The sequence below is a fragment of the Hibiscus syriacus genome, unplaced genomic scaffold, assembly GCF_006381635.1.
Source record: "Hibiscus syriacus cultivar Baekdansim isolate YM2019G1 unplaced genomic scaffold, ASM638163v2 tig00002793_pilon, whole genome shotgun sequence".
NCBI lineage: Eukaryota > Viridiplantae > Streptophyta > Magnoliopsida > Malvales > Malvaceae > Hibiscus > Hibiscus syriacus.
In genome coordinates this window covers 1,969,263-1,992,606 of record NW_024061944.1, presented here as the reverse complement: position 1 = coordinate 1,992,606, position 23,344 = coordinate 1,969,263, and the positions used below count along the sequence as shown (strand labels likewise).

Below are 23,344 nucleotides of genomic sequence, written 5' to 3'. Positions count from 1 at the left end.
TTGAAGGAGACTGCGACAATCAAGGAGTATTATGATATGCTCGTTAGAATAGCTAATAAGATTAGACTGCTAGGTTCGTCTCTAGTAGATTCAAGGTTTGTGTAAAAAAATCCTTGTAATAATACATGAGAGGTTTGAGGCCACCACCACCACCTTAGAGAACATGAATGATATGTCAAAGATTACTTTGACGGAACTCTTAAGTGATTTGCAAGCACAAGAGCAAAGACGTCTAATGAGGCAATAAATGGCCACTGAAGGTGCTCTACCGGTTGTGCATCAAAATGATGGAAAGAACATGAGGCCAAAGAACAAAAAGTTTCACACTAAAAATAAAGAAAACTCTTTGTTTGGGAACAAAAACAAAGCCTGAAATAGAAGACCAAGAGTAAAGAATGACTGCCCTCCATGTCAACACTACGGAAAGAAAGGTCAATCACCTTTCAAGTGTTGGAGAAGATCAGATGCAAAGTGCAACAAGTGTAACCAGATGGGGCATGATGTTGTTATTTACAAGTTTAAAAACCAGAAACAAGATGAAGCATAAGTAGTAGATCAAGAAGAAGATGATAAACTTATTGTTGTAACTTGTTTCACTAGTCATGAAATGAGTGAAAACTGGCTCATTGACAGTGGTGCACTTATTATATGACACATGACAAAGAGTTGTTCAAACAATTGAAGAGAGACAACACCAGTTAGTAATTTTTTCCAGTCGATGACTACAAACCGCGAGAAGTATTTGCTGCTTCCATAGAAGAAAGTTAAACTCATCCAATACCAAACTATTTTTTTATTAGTAACACTTTATCCTCCATGGACCCATATGAGAAGGAAAAAGATTAAAACCCCCTAAATATACAAATAACTATCCACATAATCCCCAGATTTCGATATCATGTTCAGATTTCAACATTTTTCTTTAAACTTTATTTCATTGAAAACACTAGTATTCTCTTTGGGAGCAACAATATTTAAAGCTAAGGAATAATAGTAGCCCTAAGAGGTTACTCCTCAACAACCTTCTAACACACTAATTACACCTCAACGATCTTCTAACAAATTAACAACCTTTCAGCTATTTTTCATGACATCTGTCATAACAACTTTCTTACTATTAGACTGAGACTGACCCTGCTGATGTTGAATATTGGTTGAATAAGTTGCAATGATTGTTTGAGGAAATGGATTACCAATTGATTGTATGTTGAGGGATGATGTATCACTATTAGGTGGTGAAGCTCGAGATTGATGGGAGTTTGAGTAGGATACTGTACTGGACAGGCAGTTCACTTGGGAGTATTTTCGGTAGGCTTTCCGAGATCACTATGTGGGGGCTAAGTATTTTGCAAAGTGTCGAGAGGATTTTCTAAATATAAAGCAGAATGATATGTCCACGATTGACTACGATATCAAGTTCCTGAGATTGGTCAAGTATGCTCCAGGGTTTATTTTGAACAAGAAAGAGAAGTGTGATTAGTTCATGAAAGGTCTTTCCCTTTGATTTAGTCAAGTGTTGTTTTACACCATGACGTAGTGTTTAATAGTTTAGTTGCTTAGGCCAGATTTGCTGAGAAGATTGAGCCATTACCGTCAGAACCTAAACCTTAAAATTCTAATAGAACCCGAAGGCAACCAAAACCACCTAATCAGGTATGATATGTGAATCAGTTCGACAATATATCGATGGATGATTCAAGATATCTGAATATACTAGATTTAGACCAACGACATCTATCATTCCAAATGTTAGTGCTGGAGGTTTGATTGATACTCGTGGGGTAGCACAATGTTCATATTGTCAGAAAAGGCATCTGAAGAATATTAGAGGAAGACCGAAGCATGTCTTCGTTATGGGTCTTTAGAGAACCATTTCAAGGAGTGTCCTCCTCACTCTACTAGTTCCTATGGTTCTATTTTAGTCTCAAGCTTCAGTTCATGCACCAACCCGAGTTAGGGATCAGGCTAGATTGACTAATTCTGATTCGGCTAGTAAAGGTAGATCGATTCAAAGTAGAGGTTCAAATATATATGCAGTGAGGCAACCTGATTTGGTATATGCTACTCAGAGGTATGAAGATCGAGGTAAGTAGGCGATATTGAAGTTATTTTCTTAAGTTATTCTATTTCTATTTTGATAAATGATGAGTGTTCTAAATTGATATTATTTTCTTGTTAAATCTTTAATCTTATGGATTTATTGTTGTTGATTTGGTTGTGTTATGCTTATTTTCGTGCAAGATCTTACTTTCCATGATTATAAGTAAAAAGGGTGTATTCTGTATATTATTATTATTTGGTCATGGCTAGAGACATGGGCACGACTCTGGGCATGACACGGTCTGACGTGACAGTTTCTAAAAGGTCTAGTCAACAGCAGTTTTCTAGAAGATCTAGTCAGCACCTTCTGAAAGGTGGACGTGCAGAGATATCTTAGGAGATTTATTTTTAATTTTAAAGTTTAAATTTAGAAAACATTTGGAATTATCTTTAGAATTATTTTTCTTTTAATTTCTATGTTTATCTCTAGGTTTTAGAGGCTATAAATATCCTATTGGGGTAAGCATAGAGATAAAAAGAAGAAGAAGAAGAATGAAATCTTAGTTTTATAGCCTCTAAAACCCTAGAGATAAACATAGAAATTCATAACTAAGATTTCATTCTTCTTCTTATTTCTAGTTTTATAAATTTCTTTCTTTTTTTTATCTTTTCAAGTTTTCATTTTCATTTTCATTTTCATTTTATTTTAAGTTTTATTTTTAAACACGCTAAGTATGATTTTTGTCATGCTTAGCTAATTTTCTCATAAGCTGAGAGCTTAAGCAATGACTAAATCCAACGTGAGAATTGAAAAACACTTGAATAACTTCGGAATATATCTCTCAATATATGCGTTTATTTTAAAAAATAAAAACAATTTTCAAAATCAAAGATTGACTTTGGTCAAGATGTTGTTCTGATTAAATTTGTGGGAGGAATTATCGGCTTATTGAAGCACATTCGATGATCCGAAGGAGATTGAGTCAAAGCAAGGCTTGAGATTGTTTTTACCATATTCATTTTCAACTTTAAATTCTTTATTTTCTTTATGTTTACTTTAAATCGTTTTTTTATTATTTAATCATTTTTACGAATATTCCCCCTTTTTATCTACTGCATAACGCCTAGTCAAGGTAATTCAAACCGAAATTTAGGAATTTTCTAAGTCAATGTGGATCTACCCTTACTTCTCTTTACAACATATTTCCTTTATTTATTAATTGGAAAAAATGAATTTATTTTGACATCAAAACTACAGTTGTCAAATTGAAACCGTTGCCGGGGATTTCACCAAAATTACTAATTTTTTTTTCTTTTGATTTATGACTAGGACAAACCCGTGTGAATTAGTGGATTACGACCCAAAAATCGAAGTCAGAGCTCAGAGACTTCACGTAAAAGATGCTTCGAGAAAGAATGAGACAACAATCAGATCCAGAGTTGATTTAGAATCAAATTGTGAATCTGTTAATACATAACCAAATCCGATGGTCGATCCCACTATCCGTTAATGGCAAGTGGCCTGATTGAATGCGTTTAAATAGTTGGATGACCTGATTGACAAGAATTTAAAAAATGGTGGTTAAAATGAAAATGGGCTATAGTTAAGTGGTCTCTGGTATAGTTTACCTTAGAATTTTATAACGTGCTTTAAAAATATTTTTTTCTATAATGTTTAATTAGCATTTAAATATTATTGGGCTTGAACAACCCAATATATTGTTTTCTAATATATTTTTATTTTATTCGTATACTTGAATGAATGAAAATGGGGGTGATAAATGATTTGAATAAAAGCCTAATGTATTTATATTGAGAGTATGAGGTATAAATGGCATGTCATGAGGTGGAGCGATTATATGTAACATGTGTATATGGCACCTATGATGTATGACTACATGACATTTTCGAGTGCAATTATATGAGGTACTTTTGAGTGCATACATGACTATATGGCACTTTCTACTGCAATTATATATGACTACGAGGCATTTTTATGTGCATTAGTGCGCACGCTCGATGTGACTCACGTACCGGATATTATCAGTTAATATACATTGGACTATAATTTTAATTAAATGAAAAGAACAAGTTGAATGAAATAATAGTATAAGTTATATAGGTTAAATATAAAGAAAAATACAAGTTATACGAGTTGGTGATTATTTAGTGTTTTATTAGATGTTAAATTTATCTTTATATTTTTTACATGTGATTTATTTTGACTAGTTTAATTTTATGCATTTTTTTATTTTAATAATTCTTTATTATTGAATTTAAATACTATTTTTTATATAGTTTGATTTTAATTAAAACTCTAATGTCTCACTAAGTATAAAATACTTAGTGTGTGATTGTTTCACACATAAGGAAAGGAAAAGAAAAAGCTACTGAGTAAGGAGTCTTTTTGTCAGAATCACCTCATTAGAATCAACTACCATCTCAATTAGTAAGAACATCACTTTTTGATATTTTGTACTTGTAGTGACATGTATATATTTTAAATATGCCAGTGGCTCTAGTATTAATATTTTGGCATATGGTTCTGTAAAATAATACTTACTATTATTAGAAATATGATAATATTTAAATGATAGGCAACAATAGTAAATATTATCAAAACACTTATAGTTTTCGACTGATTTTGACGTTTTCTTATTAAATTATGATTTTTACGAATTATTTCTTTAAATTTTATATTCGATTTGAAATTTTAAAAAGGAATAAAATTTTTACAGTTTTCGAATAGTAAGTATTTTTATACGGTTAATGTAACATCTTTGACTCATATATAGGTACATATATAGGTTAAGGGTGTTACAGGTTTAGCCGATTCTCGGCCTAAATCGAAGTCTAAATGTGTTTTAAAAGTTGTACATGCCACTAGGATGTTCATGTCACTGATTTGGAATGGTTTTGTGAATTGATGTTGATGTTACTCCTTACTAATGTAAGTTTAAAATGTGAACGTATAGATGTCAGAAATTGAAGGCTCGTATCAAGCAACCGAGCAGGGGATCCAAGAGGGGACAACTAGTTGTAGCAATGAGTTGAACCTCGAGCACCCTGCTCAGCTAGAGCAGCAGGAGGCACCGACATAGTAGGGAGTGCCTGTGCAGGATCAGGGGACGTTTTTCCAGACCTTGGAGACGATCATCGCTCTATTTCAGCCTCCTCTCCTGCCTGCTTCATCAGTTTCCCAAGTATCAATCGCAAAAGAACTAAAGAGTTTGGGAGCTCTAGAATTTAAAAGAGAAAGTTATGTGGGTCTTGTAGCCGCATACTTATGGCTCGGTGACATGAAAGTGATGCTAAATGGATTTCACTGTTTGGACCCGGAGAAATTAGATGGAGTTGTGTCATTGCTGCGAGGTTAGGCTCGAATTTGGTGGATGAATGCCTCAATGCACATTCCTCTCGAGCAAGTCACTTGACAGTTCTTTTAGGAGGAGTTTAAGAACAAGTATATTGGTGCCTAGTTTAATAGAGAGATGAAGAAACAGTTCTTTAATATGAAGCAAGGTAACTGGCTTGCTTCCGAGTTGGACCCTAATGAGAAAGAAATATGTGATTGGTTCATCGAAGGATTGCGCCCGAGATTAAAGGAATTTATGTTGGCATTAAATCTGCCTATCTTCCAGGAGACAGTGAACAGATCTAAAATGCTAGAAAAGGCTCAGAATAAGAAATTTGCATAGCAATGGGTTCAGCCAGCTAAAAGACCAGGGACATCTTCAGATTCATTCCAGTCCAAGAGGGGTAGAGGTTTTAGTTTTCGATATCCGAGTAGATCAGAGACTAGTGGTTCCAATCGTAGAGGATTCAGTGTTGGGAAATGCATTTTTTGTTATTTTAATAATGATTTATTATTGAATTTAAATACTATATTTTTTATATAGTTTGATTTTAATTAAAACTCCTTAATGCCTCACTAAGTATGAAATAATTAGTGTGTGATTGTTTTACAGGAAAAGAAAAAGAAAAGAAAAATCTACTGAGTGAGGAGTCTTTTTTTTTTCAGCATCACCTCATTAGAATCAACTATCATCTCAATCAGTAAGGATATCACTTTTTGATATTTTATACTTATAGTGACATGTATATATTTTAAATATGTCAGTGGCTCTAGTATTAATATTTTGGCATATGGTTTTGTAAAATAATACTTATTATTATTAGAAATATGATAGTATTTAAATGATAGGCAGCAATAGTAAATATTATCAAAATACTTATAGTCTTCGACTGATTTTGGTTTTGACATTTTCTTATTAAATTATGATTTTTACTAATTACTTCTTTAAATTTTATATTCGATTTTTTTAAAAGGGAACAAAATTTTTAAGGTTTTTGAATAGTAATTATTTTTATATGGTTAATGTAACATCTTTGACTCGTATATTAGTTAAGGGTGTTACAATGGTAGCAGTGGTGGTGACGGCAACAACAACGATGACTTCAAAGCAAATAAAAAAAATTAGAGTTTTTTAATTTAGGAGTTAATGTTTGATCTAATTATTATTTAAAATAGGATTATAAAAATGATGTAATTAATATTTTATTTTAAATAATTTAAGTTTAGATTTTTAAATAATTTATAATTATGCATTAATTACTTTACCATTTAAAGTTTTATAAATTAAATTAATGTCACTCATCGTTAAAGATGATCATTGGTAATTGTCGAGCGTGGCAAAACCATCTTATTATAATTGTGATTTACTTCTACATATTTATATTTTTCTTGTAACGTAGGATTTAATTCTTTTAGGAAAGAAGAATAAAACTAAGGTAAAAAAGAAAAGGAAAATAGAACAATTTTTTGGTTATTATAAAAAAAATACATATATATTATAACTGTGATCTACGTCTACATATTCATATATTACGTGCAAAATATATTCATTAATGTTAGCATAATGAGTTAGTGCTCCTACGTGGCTCGAGCTCTAGTGCATATTGTTTAGTGATTCTAGAAGTTTGCTAGCAGTTAAGGTTGTTAATGTTTAGTTGAGGTTGTTAATGTGTAGTTACAAAGTCTGTTAAGACTATAACAACTATGGAGAGCTATATATAAACAGCAGAGGAGTTGCAAACCATGTATTACATTCATTCTCTATTCAATATACAAGTATTTTGTGTTTCTTCACTAGTTATTCAACATGGTATCAATCTCCATAAGTCTTGAAGAGATCGTTTTTGTTGCAAGAAGTTTCGGTGTTCATGGCTGCTGCTGATTCACAGTCGCTGCATTGAGTTCGTCCTCCTCCTCCTTGGTTACCGCTGGCTTCCGTTTCCACCGCCAAAGCTTCTGACGCATTACCCCTTCCTTTATATTTAACGAATACGGAGGACGAGGAAGAGGAAAATGAAATCTTGCTTTGTAAAGAAGATGCACATACAGTACCTTGCCGCCAAGCTCTTGATGGCTCGCTTCCTTCACTGCCTTCTTATGCACCGAATGTAACTGCCCAAAAACTGATTGATGAAAAGCATGTTAGAGTTACAACCGAGGAAGATGCCCGTAAACCTTGCGGCCAAGCTGTTGATTGCTCGTTTCCTTCACTGCCACCTCGGGTACCGGATGCAACTACCCGGACACTGTTAGGTGAAAAGCCTGCGATATTTGTTTTCTCTTGTTTATCGTTCAAGCCTTTAAAAAGTCAAATTCCTATAATTTGCAATCTCCAAATGATGCCTCACCGAAGCTCAGGAGGAAGGTCAGTCCCACGTCCTGTTGCTCGTGTGCCAGCGAACAATGCTCCTTTAAAGCCTGCTAGTTATGCCCCTCCCCCGACACCTGTGCAAAAGGGAAATGGATTTGGTGCTGCAATCGTAGATGCTATTGGATGGGGTGTTGGAACTGCTATGGCTCACAGGGCAGCTGATGTCATTGTTGGCCCTCGTGTCATCAAACACGAGACTGTTGCTTCATCAGAACCAGCTGCCTCTGCTCCTCTCGCACCAAACACGAATAATCTTGTGAACTCGGATGCTTGTGGCGGTCAATCCAAAGCTCTAAGTGATAGTCTGACCAACTATGGAAGTGACATTAACAAATGCCAGTTCTACATGGACATGCTGAAAGAATGCCGCAGGAGCTCCGGTGCTGCGTTGGATGCTTGATGATGGTAAAGCTCGATTATCTCATATCAAGATCATTGCAATTTAGATGTTACTAGGCGTGATTTTTTTCGTGATATCTAACTGTTACTATTCTGGAACATGGGCTTTGTTAGCTCAAACAAGAGTTTGTATGGATTCTACAAAGAATTCTAGGTGGACAACTTTAACTCTTGATTAGGGAAAAAAAGTATGTCAAGGAACCTTGTAAAAGAGGATAATGAAGAAAGAAATAAAGGTGATTCAAGAAGAACGAAAGGAAGCATCGACACTTTCGATTCAAAGTGAACGGAAGAAAGCATCGACACTTTCGATTCAAGAAGAACGAAAAGAAGCATCGGCACTTTCGATTCAAAGTGAACGGAAGGAAGCATCGACACTTTCGATTCAATTGTTTATCTTTTCATCAAGAAGGTTGAATGTCAGAAATTAGTTGTAATTTGTTTTAGAGCTTGCTATAATGGTGTGTTCAAGGTTAGAAGAACAGAAGAAGAAAAAGTAGAGGGAATGTTAGCATAATGAGTTAGTGCTCTTACGTGGCTCGAGCTCTAGTGCATGCTGTTTAGTGATTCTAGAACTTTTCTAGTAGTTAAGGTTGTTAATGTTTAGTTGAGGTTGTTAATGTGTAGTTACAAAGTCTGTTAAGACTATAACAACTATGGAGAGCTGTATATTGTTGGATATAGGCGTGTTGTGTACCAAGGTTGGCTATTGTTATTAAGCATTTGAGAAACGGTTTCAGCTGTTATAGAGTTGTTATCAAAACGGTTAAGTGGTTACAGCAGTTAATGCTGAGTGTGTGTAAGTTGTGACCTAAGTAGAGTGTATATAAAGCAAGCATTGTAAACGTTGATAACATCAGAAAACTATTCAATAAACTTTCTGCTATTTTCAGCTTCTTGTAGTATTTCTACATGGTATCTTTCGCTGAAGATCCTGGCTTCTAAACTCTGGCTATAATGATGGCCCTTGACAGCCCGAATATCTCCTCCACCACTGGAGGGGGCTCGTTGATGCACTCTGTTATGTTCACTAACAAGAGAGTGAATGTTGTGTTGGATGAAATGAACTTCTTGTTGTGGAAACAACAAGTGTTACTCACAATTCGCAGTCATCGCTTGGAAAGATTGCTGACTGGTTCAATGCCAGCACCACCAGAAATGGTTGTTGATCAGAATGGCGAGGTTGTTGCAAATGAAGACTTTGAGGACTTCATGGCTCAAGACAATGCTCTTTCGTCTTGGCTACTCTCCACCATCAGTCCACAGCTACTACCGCAATTCGTTGGTGCCGAGACAACAGCTGCTGTATGGAATAAGGTGACTCAGTTCTTTGCTAACCGCTCTACCACAACAGTAATGAACTTACTGTATAAATTGCAATCCCTCAAGAAAGGAGATGACAGCATGCGTAACTACCTTACCCGTGTCAAAGAAGTATGTGATGCGCTTGAATCGTGTGGGAGCCCGGTTGCCCCAGTCGAGCAGATCGTAAGTATTCTCAAAGGGATGCCCCGTGAATATCAGTCCTTCATGGCGGTCATAACCACCATGCGCGAGAAGCCCACGTTAGACGTTGTGAGCAGCATGTTGATTGATGCTGAAACTCAACTTGCTGGCTTTGAGTTTTCAGCAGATAGTCTTCCAATGAGTGCCAATGTAGCACAGGCTGTGAATTGTGCTGCCTCTGACTCGAGGTTCAATCAAGATTTAAATCGGAAATCATATGCTGGTGGTCGCTCAGGAGGTCGTGGTCGAGGTCGCCCTCGCTTACAGTGGCAGCTATGTGGTAAGGTTGGTCACTTGGTTCAGCAGTGTTGGTACCGGTTCGATCGATACTTTCTTGGTGATGGCAGTGACACACATCGACGTAAAACCAGTTCTGGTGACATCAACTTTGTGGAAAACACACAATATGATGACTATGGTAAAGGAAGAACTGCTGAACTCCCTCAAGCCAATGCTATATCTTCTTCACGCAACCACTGGGTAGTGGATTCTGGTGCCATGCACCATATAACACCAGATGCTACCAATATTGCACAACCCTCTGATTATAGGGGATCATGTAATATTTTTATTGGCAATGGTGCATCCATTCCTGTAGAGTCTGTTGGTAATACTTTAATATCCTCTCAATCTCAAGCACTATTGCTATCAAACATTTTACATGTGCCTAAGATAACTAAAAACTTGTTTTCGGTGTCCAAGCTTACTAGAGACAACCGTATCTTCTTTGAATTTCATGCCAATGATTGTTGTGTTCGGGATGAAGTTACTGGTAGTGTCCTTCTTCGAGGGAAGCAAAATGGTGGTCTTTATTCGTTTGAGATGGCTAGTGACAGGAGCCAGTTTGCAGGTCAGGCTAGTGCTAATGTTGTTACGACTTCAGAAGCATATGACCTATGGCACAGACGCCTATGGCACCCCTCTTTTCAGACTTTGAAATCTGTTTGTAATCAATTGCATATAAACATCTCAAATAATGCCAATAAAACTTGCTCGGCTTGTTGTATTGGGAAAAGTCACAAACTACCTTTTGAACACTCAAAGACTGAGTATTCTGAACCGTTTCAACTTGTTTTTTCTGATCTATAGAGTCCTGCACCTATACCCTCGAATGGGTTCAGGTACTATGTTGCATTTGTAGATGCTTGCACTCGACACTCTTGGTTGTATCTACTCAAGGACAAGTCACAGCTCCTGACTGCGTTCCAGATGTTTAAAAACATGGTTGCCACACAGTTCAATCTTCCTATTAAAGCCATTCAAAGCGACTGGGTGGTGAGTATAGACCACTTAACAGTCTGCTGGCTAAAGAAGGAATCATTCATCGTGTGACTTGTCCCCATACCTCTGAGCAGAACGGCGTTATAGAGCGAAAACATCGACACCTGATCGAGCTGGCACTTGTGCTTTTAGCTCAAGCCACTTTGCCCTTGAAATTCTGGTCATATGCTGTTTATCTTATTAATCGTCTCCCTACGCGTGTGTTACAAGGTGTTGCACCTTTTGAAAAACTATTTCATAGGCAGCCTGACTACAATTTCATGAAAGTATTTGGATGCAGGTTCTATCCCTACTTGCGTGCATTTCAATCGCAAAAACTCATGTTTCGATCCCAGGAGTGTGTTTTCCAAGGGTATAGCCCGAAGCACAAGGGATACCAATGTCTTGCAGCAGATGGACGAGTCTATATATCTCGTCATGTAAAATTTGATGAGTCAATGTTTCCCTATGCATCCTTACAATGCACGCGTGGTCCAACTCGAAAGCAGTCGCCCCCATTGGATATAGTGGTACAGCCACAATATTTACGTATGCATATACCTAGAGATTCTGCGTGTGTGTATGCTCTCCCCATGGGTACATCAGTCTCTACTCACTCTCAGAACTCCTCTGTGCATGCTGTTCCGAATATGCTGCCTACCGAGGATCAGTTCACTTCACCATCCCAAGTATCTGTGCCTACTCCCACAGGTTCTGTCTATAATGAGGGAGCGAGCCATGAATTTCAGGTGCCTGAACACACGGCAGCTGAGCCAACCATGCTGTTGCGATCGAACACAATAATTAATGCTCATCCGATGTGTACACGCAGTAAGGCTGGTGTCTTCAAACCTAAAACCTTTATCAGCAACTATGATGAAGTAATTCCCACAACTGTGCACGAAGCGTTTCAATCCGAAAAATGGACTGCGGCTATCCATGATGAACTCAATGCACTGCAACAAAATGGAACCTGGAATCTGGTTCAACTCCTAGAAGGGAGGTCTGCTGTTGGTTGCAAGTGGCTGTTTAAAATCAAGAGGAACGCTGATGGTACTGTGCAGAGACACAAGGCATGCCTAGTTGCTAAGGGGTACTCCCAGGTTCCAGGGCAAGACTTTCAGGAAACCTTCAGCCCTGTTGTTCGCTTCTCCACAATCAATATCATCTTGTCCTTAGCAGTATCAAGGAAATGGTCGCTTCGGCAAATTGATGTCAACAACGCGTTCCTCAATGGTGGACTGGCTGAAGAGGTGTTTATGAAGCAACCGCCTGGCTTTGAGGTGTGTAATCCTGATGGCAAGCCTCTTGTGTGCAAGTTACAGAAGGCACTTTATGGTTTACGACAAGCACCACGTAACTGGAACGACAAGCTTCGCACCAGCTTAATTTCACTTGGATTCCGAGAGTCCAAAGCTGACAATTCCTTGTTTGTCAATAATCAAGCAGGCTCTCGTACGTTCATCCTCGTTTACGTTGACGATATTAACTAACTGGTGAATCGGTTAGTTACATTCAACATGTCATATGCGAACTCAACAAACAATTCTCACTCAAAGACCTTGGTGACCTTTCTTACTTTCTGGGTATTGAGGTTCAACGGTGTGGTGACTCTATTGTTTTAAGTCAAAGGAAGTTTGTGCTCGAGTTATTGGCGAGAGCACAGCTGACTCGAGCCAACCCCACCACCTCGCTTATGGTTGTCGCCAACAAACTGTCTAAGGATGAAGGCAATCCGCTGGCTGATGCTTATGAATTTTGAAGTATAGTTGGCTCCCTACTATACGTATGCCATACTCGCTCTGATGTTGCTCTAAGTGTGAGCAAGGTTGCGCAATATATGCAAGCCCCTCGTGAGTCACATTTTATGGCGGTTAAAAGGATTCTACGATACTTGGCGGGCACAGTGGAATACAATTTAGTGTTTTCTCCTGCTGGGTCTGACTCTTCCATCACGGCATTTGCAGATGCGAATTGGGGAGGCGATGGGGATGACAGACGGTCAATGTCTGGCCACTGTGTGTTCGTTGGTAATTGCTTGGTGTCCTGGCTGTCAAGAAAACAAAAAACGGTCTCTCTCTCAACCATGGAGGCAGAGTATAAAAGCATTGTTGATGCGGCTACAGAAGTCACCTGGGTGAATGTTGTGCTTGCTGATTTAGGTGAAGGCTCGGGTACGACACCAACGATCTGGTGTGATAACTCGGGTGCAATAGCGATGAATGCTAACTCGGTTTATCATGCGCAATCAAAGCATGTCGATCTCGATGTACACTTTGTACGTGAAAAGGTGGCTGCCAAACAACTGCAAGTTCGTTACGTGCCAGCCTCTCATCAGGTTGTTGATGGGTTTACCAAACCTCTAGCCCGAGGTGCTTTTGAGTACTTTCGTGATCAAGTTAGGGTCTGTCCGTTTGAAAAACAAAAGAAAAAATAGGAGGAATGTTGGATATAGGCGTGCTGTGCACCAAGGTTGGTTGATTGTTATTAAGCAGTTGAGAAACGGTTTCAGCTGTTGTAGAGTTGTTATGACAACGGTTAAGTGGTTACAGCAGTTAATGCTGAGTGTGTGTAAGTTGTGTGACCTAAGTAGAGTGTATATAAAGCAAGCATTGTAAACGTTGATAACATCATAAAACTATTCAATAAACTTTCTGCTATTTTCAGCTTCTTGCAGTATTTCTACATATATAAACATGAGAGGAGTTGTAAACCATGTATTGCATTCATTCTCTATTCAATATACAAGTATTTTGTGTTTCTTCACTAGTTATTCAGCAATTAATCTAGCAATCCTCGGTTAAGCCTCCTAGGCCATACTGAAAGTATCACCATATGCATTATATCATATGGTTTAATCGGTCGATGGAGCACGAAATGTCTTTATACGGCGAGGACCCTCCTTTGTTTTTCCAAATATTCTCTCTCAGAAATCCCTTGCAGTATTGTTTTGATTTCCGGTATCTTTGCAACGGGAATATAAACGGAAAATTTACTCCAGTCGAGAACATCGCTGAACGGTAACACATAGTGATCGGAAACGATCACCGGAACACAACCGGGAAGTATAGATTAAACCTCTCTCGGACTTGCAACTTCGTATCCGCTAGGGCAAAGCCAAAACTTACTTTGGCTTATTAGTTCATTGTAGTTTAGGGTTTTGGGGAGGTATCGAAATACTCGAACGTCATTGTCTTTTTGCTCCCAATATTTGAAAAGCATTTTCCTAACGATCACACGTTGGCCACCTGCGAAGAAGGCTAGAATGGAACGGTTGTTTGGATGTTGGCCCTGTCGAGGCATACACTTCCGGTAGTGAAACGTCTCTATCAGGTTTGAATCCTTCAGAGGAGTTGGCATTGCAAAGAACTCTAATGAAATGCTTGAAAAGCTTCGGATCCGCTGCTGAAACGTCCAGTGCCTGAAAACAATCATTTTGATCATAGAAACGAACCAACTGATAATGAACGTAAAAGTATATATTATGTACCCAATCATGGCAAGAGATCATAAAATGATCAACTCCATTGCTTCTATTCCAGTAGGGATATCTGGTTGATACAGTGGCAATGTAGTCCTTTACGATGTTCTTGAGGCGCTCACGAGAATAATTCGTAGATGGCCTGTAAACATACTTAACAATATTCACAGCGCGGGGAGGAAAAATGCAAGGGCATCATCAGGGGCTGGAGCCAAGAATGGTGAAATATCGCTCTCCAGTTCATCAATAAATTGCCCCTCTATTTGAGTATATATCATTTAATGGACCTTTATGAAAGAGCGGTGCATCTCCTTCCTTGTATGGCCACACTCTGAATCGCTTCTGCATCTCATTGTGGCTCCTGAATTATTCATAAACTAGATTAGCTAGACCGATTCATTATTAAGTAACAAAAAAAAAAGATGAAATAAGGAAAGGGTCGTTTGAGATTCCATGGCATGTTTGACAAGTAAAGGAATAACTCATAAGGATTGAAAATGGAACATGCAGTTTTCACTTCGTTGTAGAAATTGGGACCATCTCGAAATTGATAGTGTTTGGGGTATAAAAGAACTTTTGTAACATTGACAACCAATGGTTTAACCAACTTGGTGATTGGGGAAAGCCAAAGGTTCCGAACCCTACCATATATGGGCTTAATCAAAGGCGATCTCAGTCGTTTTCCCGACTTTCTACTCTTCCAACTGAAGATCTCGGCCTTACATGTTTAGATGAAATATAACCTTGAGTGTAGTCATGTTTTCTCATGGTTCAATATCCCAATGGAATTATATGCAAGAAGTAATGTCATCAACTAAGCTTACAATTAAGCAGTAAAGTTGAAAGGGCACTATCCGTTTGGTTCTTCTTCAAATGACTAAAAACTAAAAGCTAAAGTATGAAAAGGTAACAGAAAATTTCTCAACTGATGAAAAGCGCAAGGGTTTCTATAAACTGATCCCTCGGGAACGTAACTGATGCAGGGGATCCGAGACAGATGATGCTGAGTTGTCAGATTGTAATTTGATGGCGCTGAGATACCATGAGTTGAAAGATCAGCGTAAAGGCGGGAGTTGATTGTGATATGTTCTTCATTGGGGCCGTTTTGAGTGCGTTTCAATCTTTTGGCCATAACTTTGGCTACGGGTGTCGGAATCGTGCATAAGACCCTAATTCGAAAAGCCCCTTTCGATGCGCACGCTGTCCACAATGAGCATGGCTCCATGTGACCTTTTTTCGACCTCAAATTTTGCCGTTTTCCCCTCCGAATCACTAGTTTTATTTATTTTTTACTATTTATAGTAATATTTCGCTTGTCAGTTAGAAAGTCAATTTAAATCTGATTTGGGCCGGATTTTTTGCAGATTGTTTATTTTATTTCGAATTTCAATTTAGAGTGATTTTCGGGATTTTGATATTTTTGATAAAATTCGGATAAACATGATTTTTGGCTATAACAGTCCGGCTTGTGGCTGATTTTGACATTGTTTGATTTTATAATATTTCGTTAAACCCTAGACTTATTTTCTCTGGTTTTGAGTGAATTTTCTCTTGTGAATCATCTGTTGGAATCAGCCTACAGGATAATCGCTATCCTGTCCGGCGTCAGTAACTCTCCCGCCTGTTCCAAGTACACCTCCGGGACCGAGATGCCGCTCGTATCGCCTTTCTTGCCCTCCCCAACCCTTCTTTCAGAATCTCAATCTGGCTCTTTTGCGCCTGATCAAACAAAATAAACAACCCAAACGTTAAAAATAAAAACTACTAAAAGCCACCATAATGCTTTCATTACATCAACTTGACATTATTACTTACAAAGCTAATTCCATTATGAAAAATCAGAGCAGAACTTGGAGCCGGAGAGAGTGAAAAGTGAGAAGAATTTTCAGGGGAAATCTCAGTGCAATTCCATAAATGAGAAGAAAAGGAGTAGAGATGGTGGCGGTGATTGATGGAAGCGAGAAAGAGAATAAGGAAGACAGACGGGTAGATGAAGAAAGGGATGGAGCAACCGAGGTCAGCCATATAACTGAAAATACTAGATATGAAGTTGAAATGTTCTATTTATATGGAACAAGTAGAGGTTTAGTGAATCACTAACCCTCCTTTTTCAGCAAAAAAACAAATCTCTCTTAACTTATTCAGTTATATTTGTTGGTAACTGGTAAGCGAACGTATAAGTGATATATCCTTCAAATTTTAAAACTTCAAACGTTTGGCCTCCTCAAGTTTATATCATTATAACAACTTGATTAATGTTATGCATTGATTTCACTTTTATCGGAAATGGTGTTATGAATAACAATGTTTAAGACTATGGATTAATTATCATTATTAAAATATTACAATGAAGTACGAGTGGAGCAGTTGATGAACTACATTAACAGTTTTACTCTCAATGATAACAGAGGCCAATCCAAGTCCATCATCAACCAAATATATATATATATATATATATATATATATATATATATATATATATATATATATATATTATTTTAATAAATCATTATGTTGATGATACGAGTTAAATAAAAATAAATCTAATTAAAAAATATTTAAATATATTTTTAAATAATAATTAATATTATTAGAATTTTATATTTATATTTAAATTAAAATATTAGATTGAATTTTTAAAAGCATTTTTCACTCTTAAAATCAAAATAAAAAAATTATATTTAAAATATATGTTCAAGCCATTTTGAGTAACCATTTTCTTTTTTTGAATTAAATAAAAGGGCAAACTAGACAATTGATCACTTTTATTTCAGTTTTATAAACGTATGTCCACACGATTAAAAGAAAACATAATATTTGGTCACTTTTGTTTCGTTTTAATTACGATGTTCTCACTGGGACATTAGCTTCCGTGAGTTAGATGACATGACATGTTAGTAAAAAATTAATTTTTATTTGAACCCTTAAACTTTTGATAAATTACTAATCATAGGTAATTTAGGGATAAAGTAGCAATTTACCTCATTTTCCCATATATTTCCTTCCCCAAATACAACACCCCCAACCCGTACCCGACCCGGATACAAGTCCGAGGTGTCACATTGACCATTCAAAGCATATACTTTTATAAAAAAACCCATAGAAAATTTAAAACTTATATTCTATAAAGTAATTCTTTTACATAAACATATTTAAAACCTTAACAGACTCCATCAGAGCGTACATATATAATGACTTAGTTACATGCCAACATACTAAATTATATGACAAGACATACTTTACAAAATATTTTTGATCAGAACTTTGCGCGGAGATATGCTGCTTTACGGATCCGAAGCTTGATCTTCTAACTTATCCACACCTACGTGTAAGACACTTACACGCTAAGTCATAGACTTAGTGAGACATGTAAATACATAAAGTAACTAACAAATGCATGAACATCTTATTTAATACACATTATACTTATATACCTATTGAACTCATCACTAACATGTTTATCCTTACTTATTTCCTTGTCAATAATTCAATTTCATCATATGAGCATATATTGAACATAAACATATAATATAATTTCAAAACACAACAATACATGAATGATTACTATGATTATATCATACATAACCATATAACATCTCATATCACCACTACACTTATGCACTTGTTACCATTATTATCATATGATCCTAACTTATCACTTATACATATCACATATCACATATACCATTTCACAGGAAACACACATATCATTATATCAAATTATGTTTCTTTTCAAAGCCCATGCACACTTTTGAGAACTTAAGTTATGTGAGTACCTAGAGGTTGTGCACAATGTTGTCATCACAGCTCATATAAATCCCACTAGGGGCGCGTAGAATTTGTCCTATAGGACCACTATGTCCTGAAGGACCACTATGTCCCGAAGGACCACTATGTCCCGAAGGACCACTGTGTCCTAAAGGACCACGTAGACCCTCGACTCTTGGCATGCCAACTATACCTATAGCTCTCGTATTATATAACATGGGCATTATTATTTATCTTTTTACATATTCACGTAGGCACATAGTTCACTTTCACATAGCATATTTCCATGTAATTCACATTCACTTATCACATAGCTTTTCACTTTTACTTGTATTCCTTTTCACATAGTTCATAGCCATGATTCTTATCTCACAACACTTTTTTGCATATACATGTTCAAATACAACCCCTTCATTCAATTATAACATCTAATCTATCTTATTATACTAACATGTATTCATATCATTCATTTCACATACATAACATATCATATAACATTCTAATATAAACACATATGAGTCATATTATTTTCACATATATTTTATCATATATCTCATGATCACATGACCTATTATCATAAATACATGCATTTACATAATTCACACATAAATATGCATTCAACAATTAGACATATGCATTTACTCATATACCATACATCTAACACCATATCACTACATGTTTATGCTTTAGTACTCATATCATATAATATCAAAATTAGACTCATCGCAAGTCTTAATTCCTTAACATAACATACACTTACTATCATGTACTCACATGGTCTCAATGAACACTCTTAAGCTCTTGTTTTCTTTTAGTATCTTACTCTGCCGACCTATCCAAACTTTGCTTTCGATCAATGTCTACACAATCATATATTTATACTATCAGTATCCCATTGATATACTATAATCTATAATTTCTTAGACTGAAAGAAAGATTTATTTCATTTCCTATTGAAGTGCATCGGTACATTCTACAATGTATCGATGCATCCCTTAATATGTGCATCGATGCACTACCCATGTATCGGTACACAAATCACTTTCGATGTTTTACTCTTAAGGGGGTGCATCGATGCACTCCTCATGCATCGATGCACTAATGGCATTCGATTTTCATTTATTTGAGAGTGCATCGGTACACATTGAATGTGCATCGATGCACACAGGCCAAAAATTACCTCTTGAGCACGAAAATGTCTTGTTTTGACCCCAAATTCTACTTATTAATCCCTCATTATACCTTAAAACTTATCTATACATATGTAAAACTTCTTATAACACTATAACACTTTATCATCTCTCATAATTCACCATAATACTTGAATTAAAGAATTTCATCAAATTTTTCATGTGCTCTAAATTCAATTCTATCACCTTTAACTTCTTAATTAACCCATTGATAAGTCAAATCCATCCTTAGAACTTCAAAAACCTTTCTATAATAAAAGTTCATTTCTAAACTCTTAATAGAAATTCCTTTCTAATTCTTTCCTCTTGGTGTTTTAAGCTTATATAAGCTTTCTTTAAGCTTATATAAGCTTTCTTTAAGCTTATATAACACCTAATTATTCCAACCCAACCTATAAATTCCATAAATTAACTAATTAAATCAACTTACCTTTGGGAGCTGGAGCCACGAGAGGAAGAAGAAGAAAGAAAGAAGATAAGCTTCTGAAGTTTTTCCTCTTTCACACGTGTTATCTCCCTAAATAAGGGAGATAAAATATCTTCCAAGCTAAATTACTATAATACCCTTATAATCATCTCATATTTACCCTTTTATCTAATAATAAAATATTCTTATTTAAATCCTTTAACTATTAATTTTCCTAAATTGATCCCCAATTTTCTAAAATTCTCATTTTAGTCACTAACCTAGATTTCGGGATGTTACACCAAATATGTCTTCTCTATCGATTCTCTTACTTCATGTTGCTTCAAGTAAGTTTTAGAAATGCCTTAAAATTGAGAAACTGCTTCATGTATCAGCTACCTGAAGTGATAAGACTTGAAGGCCAGTCTTTTATGCAAGAAGATGCCTTTGTATCAATGGACATTCAACTATTGTTGCGTGTGGGTCCCACTATGTGCGAAAACCCACTCACTCGTAAACCCATAAAAATAGGTTGTTTGTTTTTCTTATTTTTTTGGTTTTGATGAAAAGCTTTTGCCACCTTTTTTAAAGTCTTGTTTTGGCGAAGTTCTATCGTGCGATAGTCTTAATATACGGCTAACGAAATGTGCTATCGGTTTTGTAATTGTCTTTTAAATATTTCTGGTAAAAAATTACCTAAAACATTATTATTTCTACCTAAAACATTAATTTTTTTAACATTTCTGATAAAATGCCCAATAATAACAAAACCAGTAGAAAAAATAACAAAAACGGTAGCGCTTTACCAGATATGTTAACAAAACCGATAAAGTGCCCAATAATAACAAACCCGATATAAATAATAATGTTTTCGATAATTTTTTACCCATTTTGTTAAAAAATAATAACAAAATCGGTAGCGTCTTTCCTTAGTCGTATATTAGGGCTGTCGCACGTGAGAATTTCCCCTTATTTTGACTTTGGTGAAAAGCCAAGTTTTGGCTTGTGTGTGGGCAGATATAACACAATAAAAAATCAGATTTATTTTTTAAAGAGAGAGAGCAGCCACGTTTGAGAGAAAATAGAGGAGAAAAAATATATTTCTCAAGTTTGGTGCAGCAATGATCAACTCTTCGATCGGAGGTCCATCCGTGGTTCGATTGAGCTGATTTTTGGACAACATCTAGGCGAGAAGGTTTTCTTGACTGTACGATCTAATTTTTAATCCGAGTCTTGTAGCGAAGGAAAACGTCAATTTATAATAGCTGTATTTTTTGTGATATTCTCTTATTTTTCTTTCTTTTTGCTAAAGATTACATGTTGTTAGCCTTGCTGGAGTTGCATGCTTGTTGTAGGCTTAATATTGTAATCTTGTAGTTGAACATTTGATGATAGTTGAGCTTTTGATCGAACTCTAAAGTCACGTGGTTTTTACTCTTGATTTAGAGGGGTTTTCCATGTAAAATGTCGGTGTCTTGATTTATTTGCGTTGTGGTTGCATTGGTTGATTTATGGTTGATTAATGTTGCTAGAGAACATATTTTGTGCTATAGTTGTTCCCATAATTTTTTATAGGAGTTATAGTGAGATAAAGAACACTGATTATGCTTCTGTTTGTGTTCGGTTGTTCGATTTCTTCCCCCAAATAACTGGTATTAGAACTTGGTTATTGTGTTATATAATTATGGAAATTAATATGAGCAAAATGATTATGTTGAATGGCACAAATTATCAACTTTGACAGAATAAAATGAAATACTTGTTGTTTGTGAAGGCTTTGCATTTTCCAATCTTTGCTACTCAAAAACCCGATTCGAAAAGTGATGAGGAATAGGAATTTGAGCATCAACAAGTGTGTGGCTTTATTCGGCAATTTGTTAAAGAAAATGTTTACAACCTCATTGATCAAGAGACACATGCTCGTACACTGTGGGAGAAGCTTGAAAGCTTGTATGCTTCGAGGTCAAGCAACAACAAGTTGTTTTTGCTAAAGAAGATTATGGCGTTGAAATAAAAAGAATGAATGTCTACATGTGACCATGTTAGTGAGTTTCAGAGTGTGATGAATCAGTTACTTGGTATGGGAGTCAATTTTGATGATGAGATTTTAGGGCTTTGGTTTCTTGCTACTCTACCAGACTCGTGGGAGATTTTTTGGGTCTTGCTCATTAATTCTGCTCCACATGGTATTATTACTTTGGATTTGGCTAAGAGTGGTGTGTTGAATGAAGAGGTTCGAAGAACATCTCAGGGTTCTATATCACAATATGAGGTATTAGTTACCAAGAATATGAGGGAAATAGAGATAAAGATGGTTTGGTAGAGATAAAAGTTGAAGCAAGTCAAGATCGAGATACAAGAATCTTAAGTGTCATCATTGTGATAAGAAATGACGTCAAGAAATATTGCTTCAAGTGGAAGAAAAAAGAACAAAGGTGGTGGTGATAAACACGATAGAAATGATGATAAAAAATCTAAGTGTGTTGCAACAATTCATCATGATGATCTGTTGGATATTTGTGATTATAATTTGGTCAATCTAGGATGCGAAGAGACTAGTTGGGTGATTGATACTGGTGCTTCACTTCATGTTACGTCGTGGAGGGATTTCTTCACATCTTATACTCTTGGTGATTTTGGGGTATTAAAGATGAGTAATGACGATTTGGTTCCGGTTATTGGCATGGGAGATGTTAGTTTGGTGAGTAACAATGGTACAAAGTTAACTCTCAAAGATGCCAGACATGCACCAGATGTCCGTTTGAATTTGATTTCTTCAGGAAAGCTTGATGATGAGGTATTTTGTAACACCTTCAATGATGGGCAGTGGAAGTTGACTAAAGGCTCTTTGGTTGTGGCTCGAGGAAAGAATAGCTCAAATTTGAATTTGATGCAGGCTTTGAATTCTGGAGACACTGTGAATGTGATAGTGAATAACAGCTCAACTGAGTTGTGGCATAAATGGCTTAGTCACATGAATGAGAAAGGGTTTAATTGTTTAGCCAAGAAGAATCAACTTTCAAGTTTGAAGAATGCTACACTGAAGAATTGTGCTCATTGTCTAGTGGGGAAGAAGAGAAGAGTTTCTTTTAGAAGTCGTCATCCTTATAGAAGATCAGAGTTGCTAGAGTTATTCTGTTAAGATGTATATGGTTCGATAAAGGTAAGGTCACATAGTGGTGCACTTTATTTTGTGATTTTCATGGATGAATGTTCAAGAAAGTTGTGGGTCTATATGTTAAAGTCGAAAGACCAAGTTTTGAGGCATTTAAATAGTTTCAAGCATCAGTTGAAAGAGAAACAGGGAAGAAGTTGAATTGTATTTGTACTAATAATGGTGGCGAGTATATAGGGCCATTTCATAAGTATTGTCTACGGCAGGGAATTAGACATCAGAAGACACAACCGAAGACTCTATAGTTAAATGGGTTAGCTGAAATAATAAACCGAATATTGATTGAGAGAGTCAGATGTTTGTTGTTAGCTTTGAATACAGTGACACATGTGATTAATCTATCTCCTAGTGTTCCTTTGCGAGGTGATGTACCAAATAGAGTTTGGTTTGGTA

At 36.3% G+C, this 23,344-nt stretch overlaps 1 protein-coding gene and 1 pseudogene across 1 annotated transcript; one reads left to right on the top strand and one right to left on the bottom strand.

Annotated features, from left to right (window-relative positions):
- Positions 1–7,734: 7,734 nt before the first annotated feature.
- On the top strand, positions 7,735–8,182 carry LOC120150752 (uncharacterized protein C6C3.02c-like). The gene has a single exon (XM_039163382.1). It carries the CDS (start codon positions 7,735–7,737, stop codon positions 8,164–8,166), a length of 432 nt encoding a protein of 143 aa, XP_039019313.1. The 3' UTR covers positions 8,167–8,182.
- A 5,530-nt stretch (positions 8,183–13,712) lies between these two features.
- LOC120150742 lies at positions 13,713–16,445 on the bottom strand (annotated as a pseudogene).
- Between the last annotated feature and the right edge of the window lie 6,899 nt (positions 16,446–23,344).

Coding starts and splice junctions, on each gene's coding strand:
- LOC120150752 (XM_039163382.1), top strand. CDS start 7,735: ATGCCTCACCGAAGCTCAGGAGGAAGGTCAGTCCCACGTCCTGTTGCT.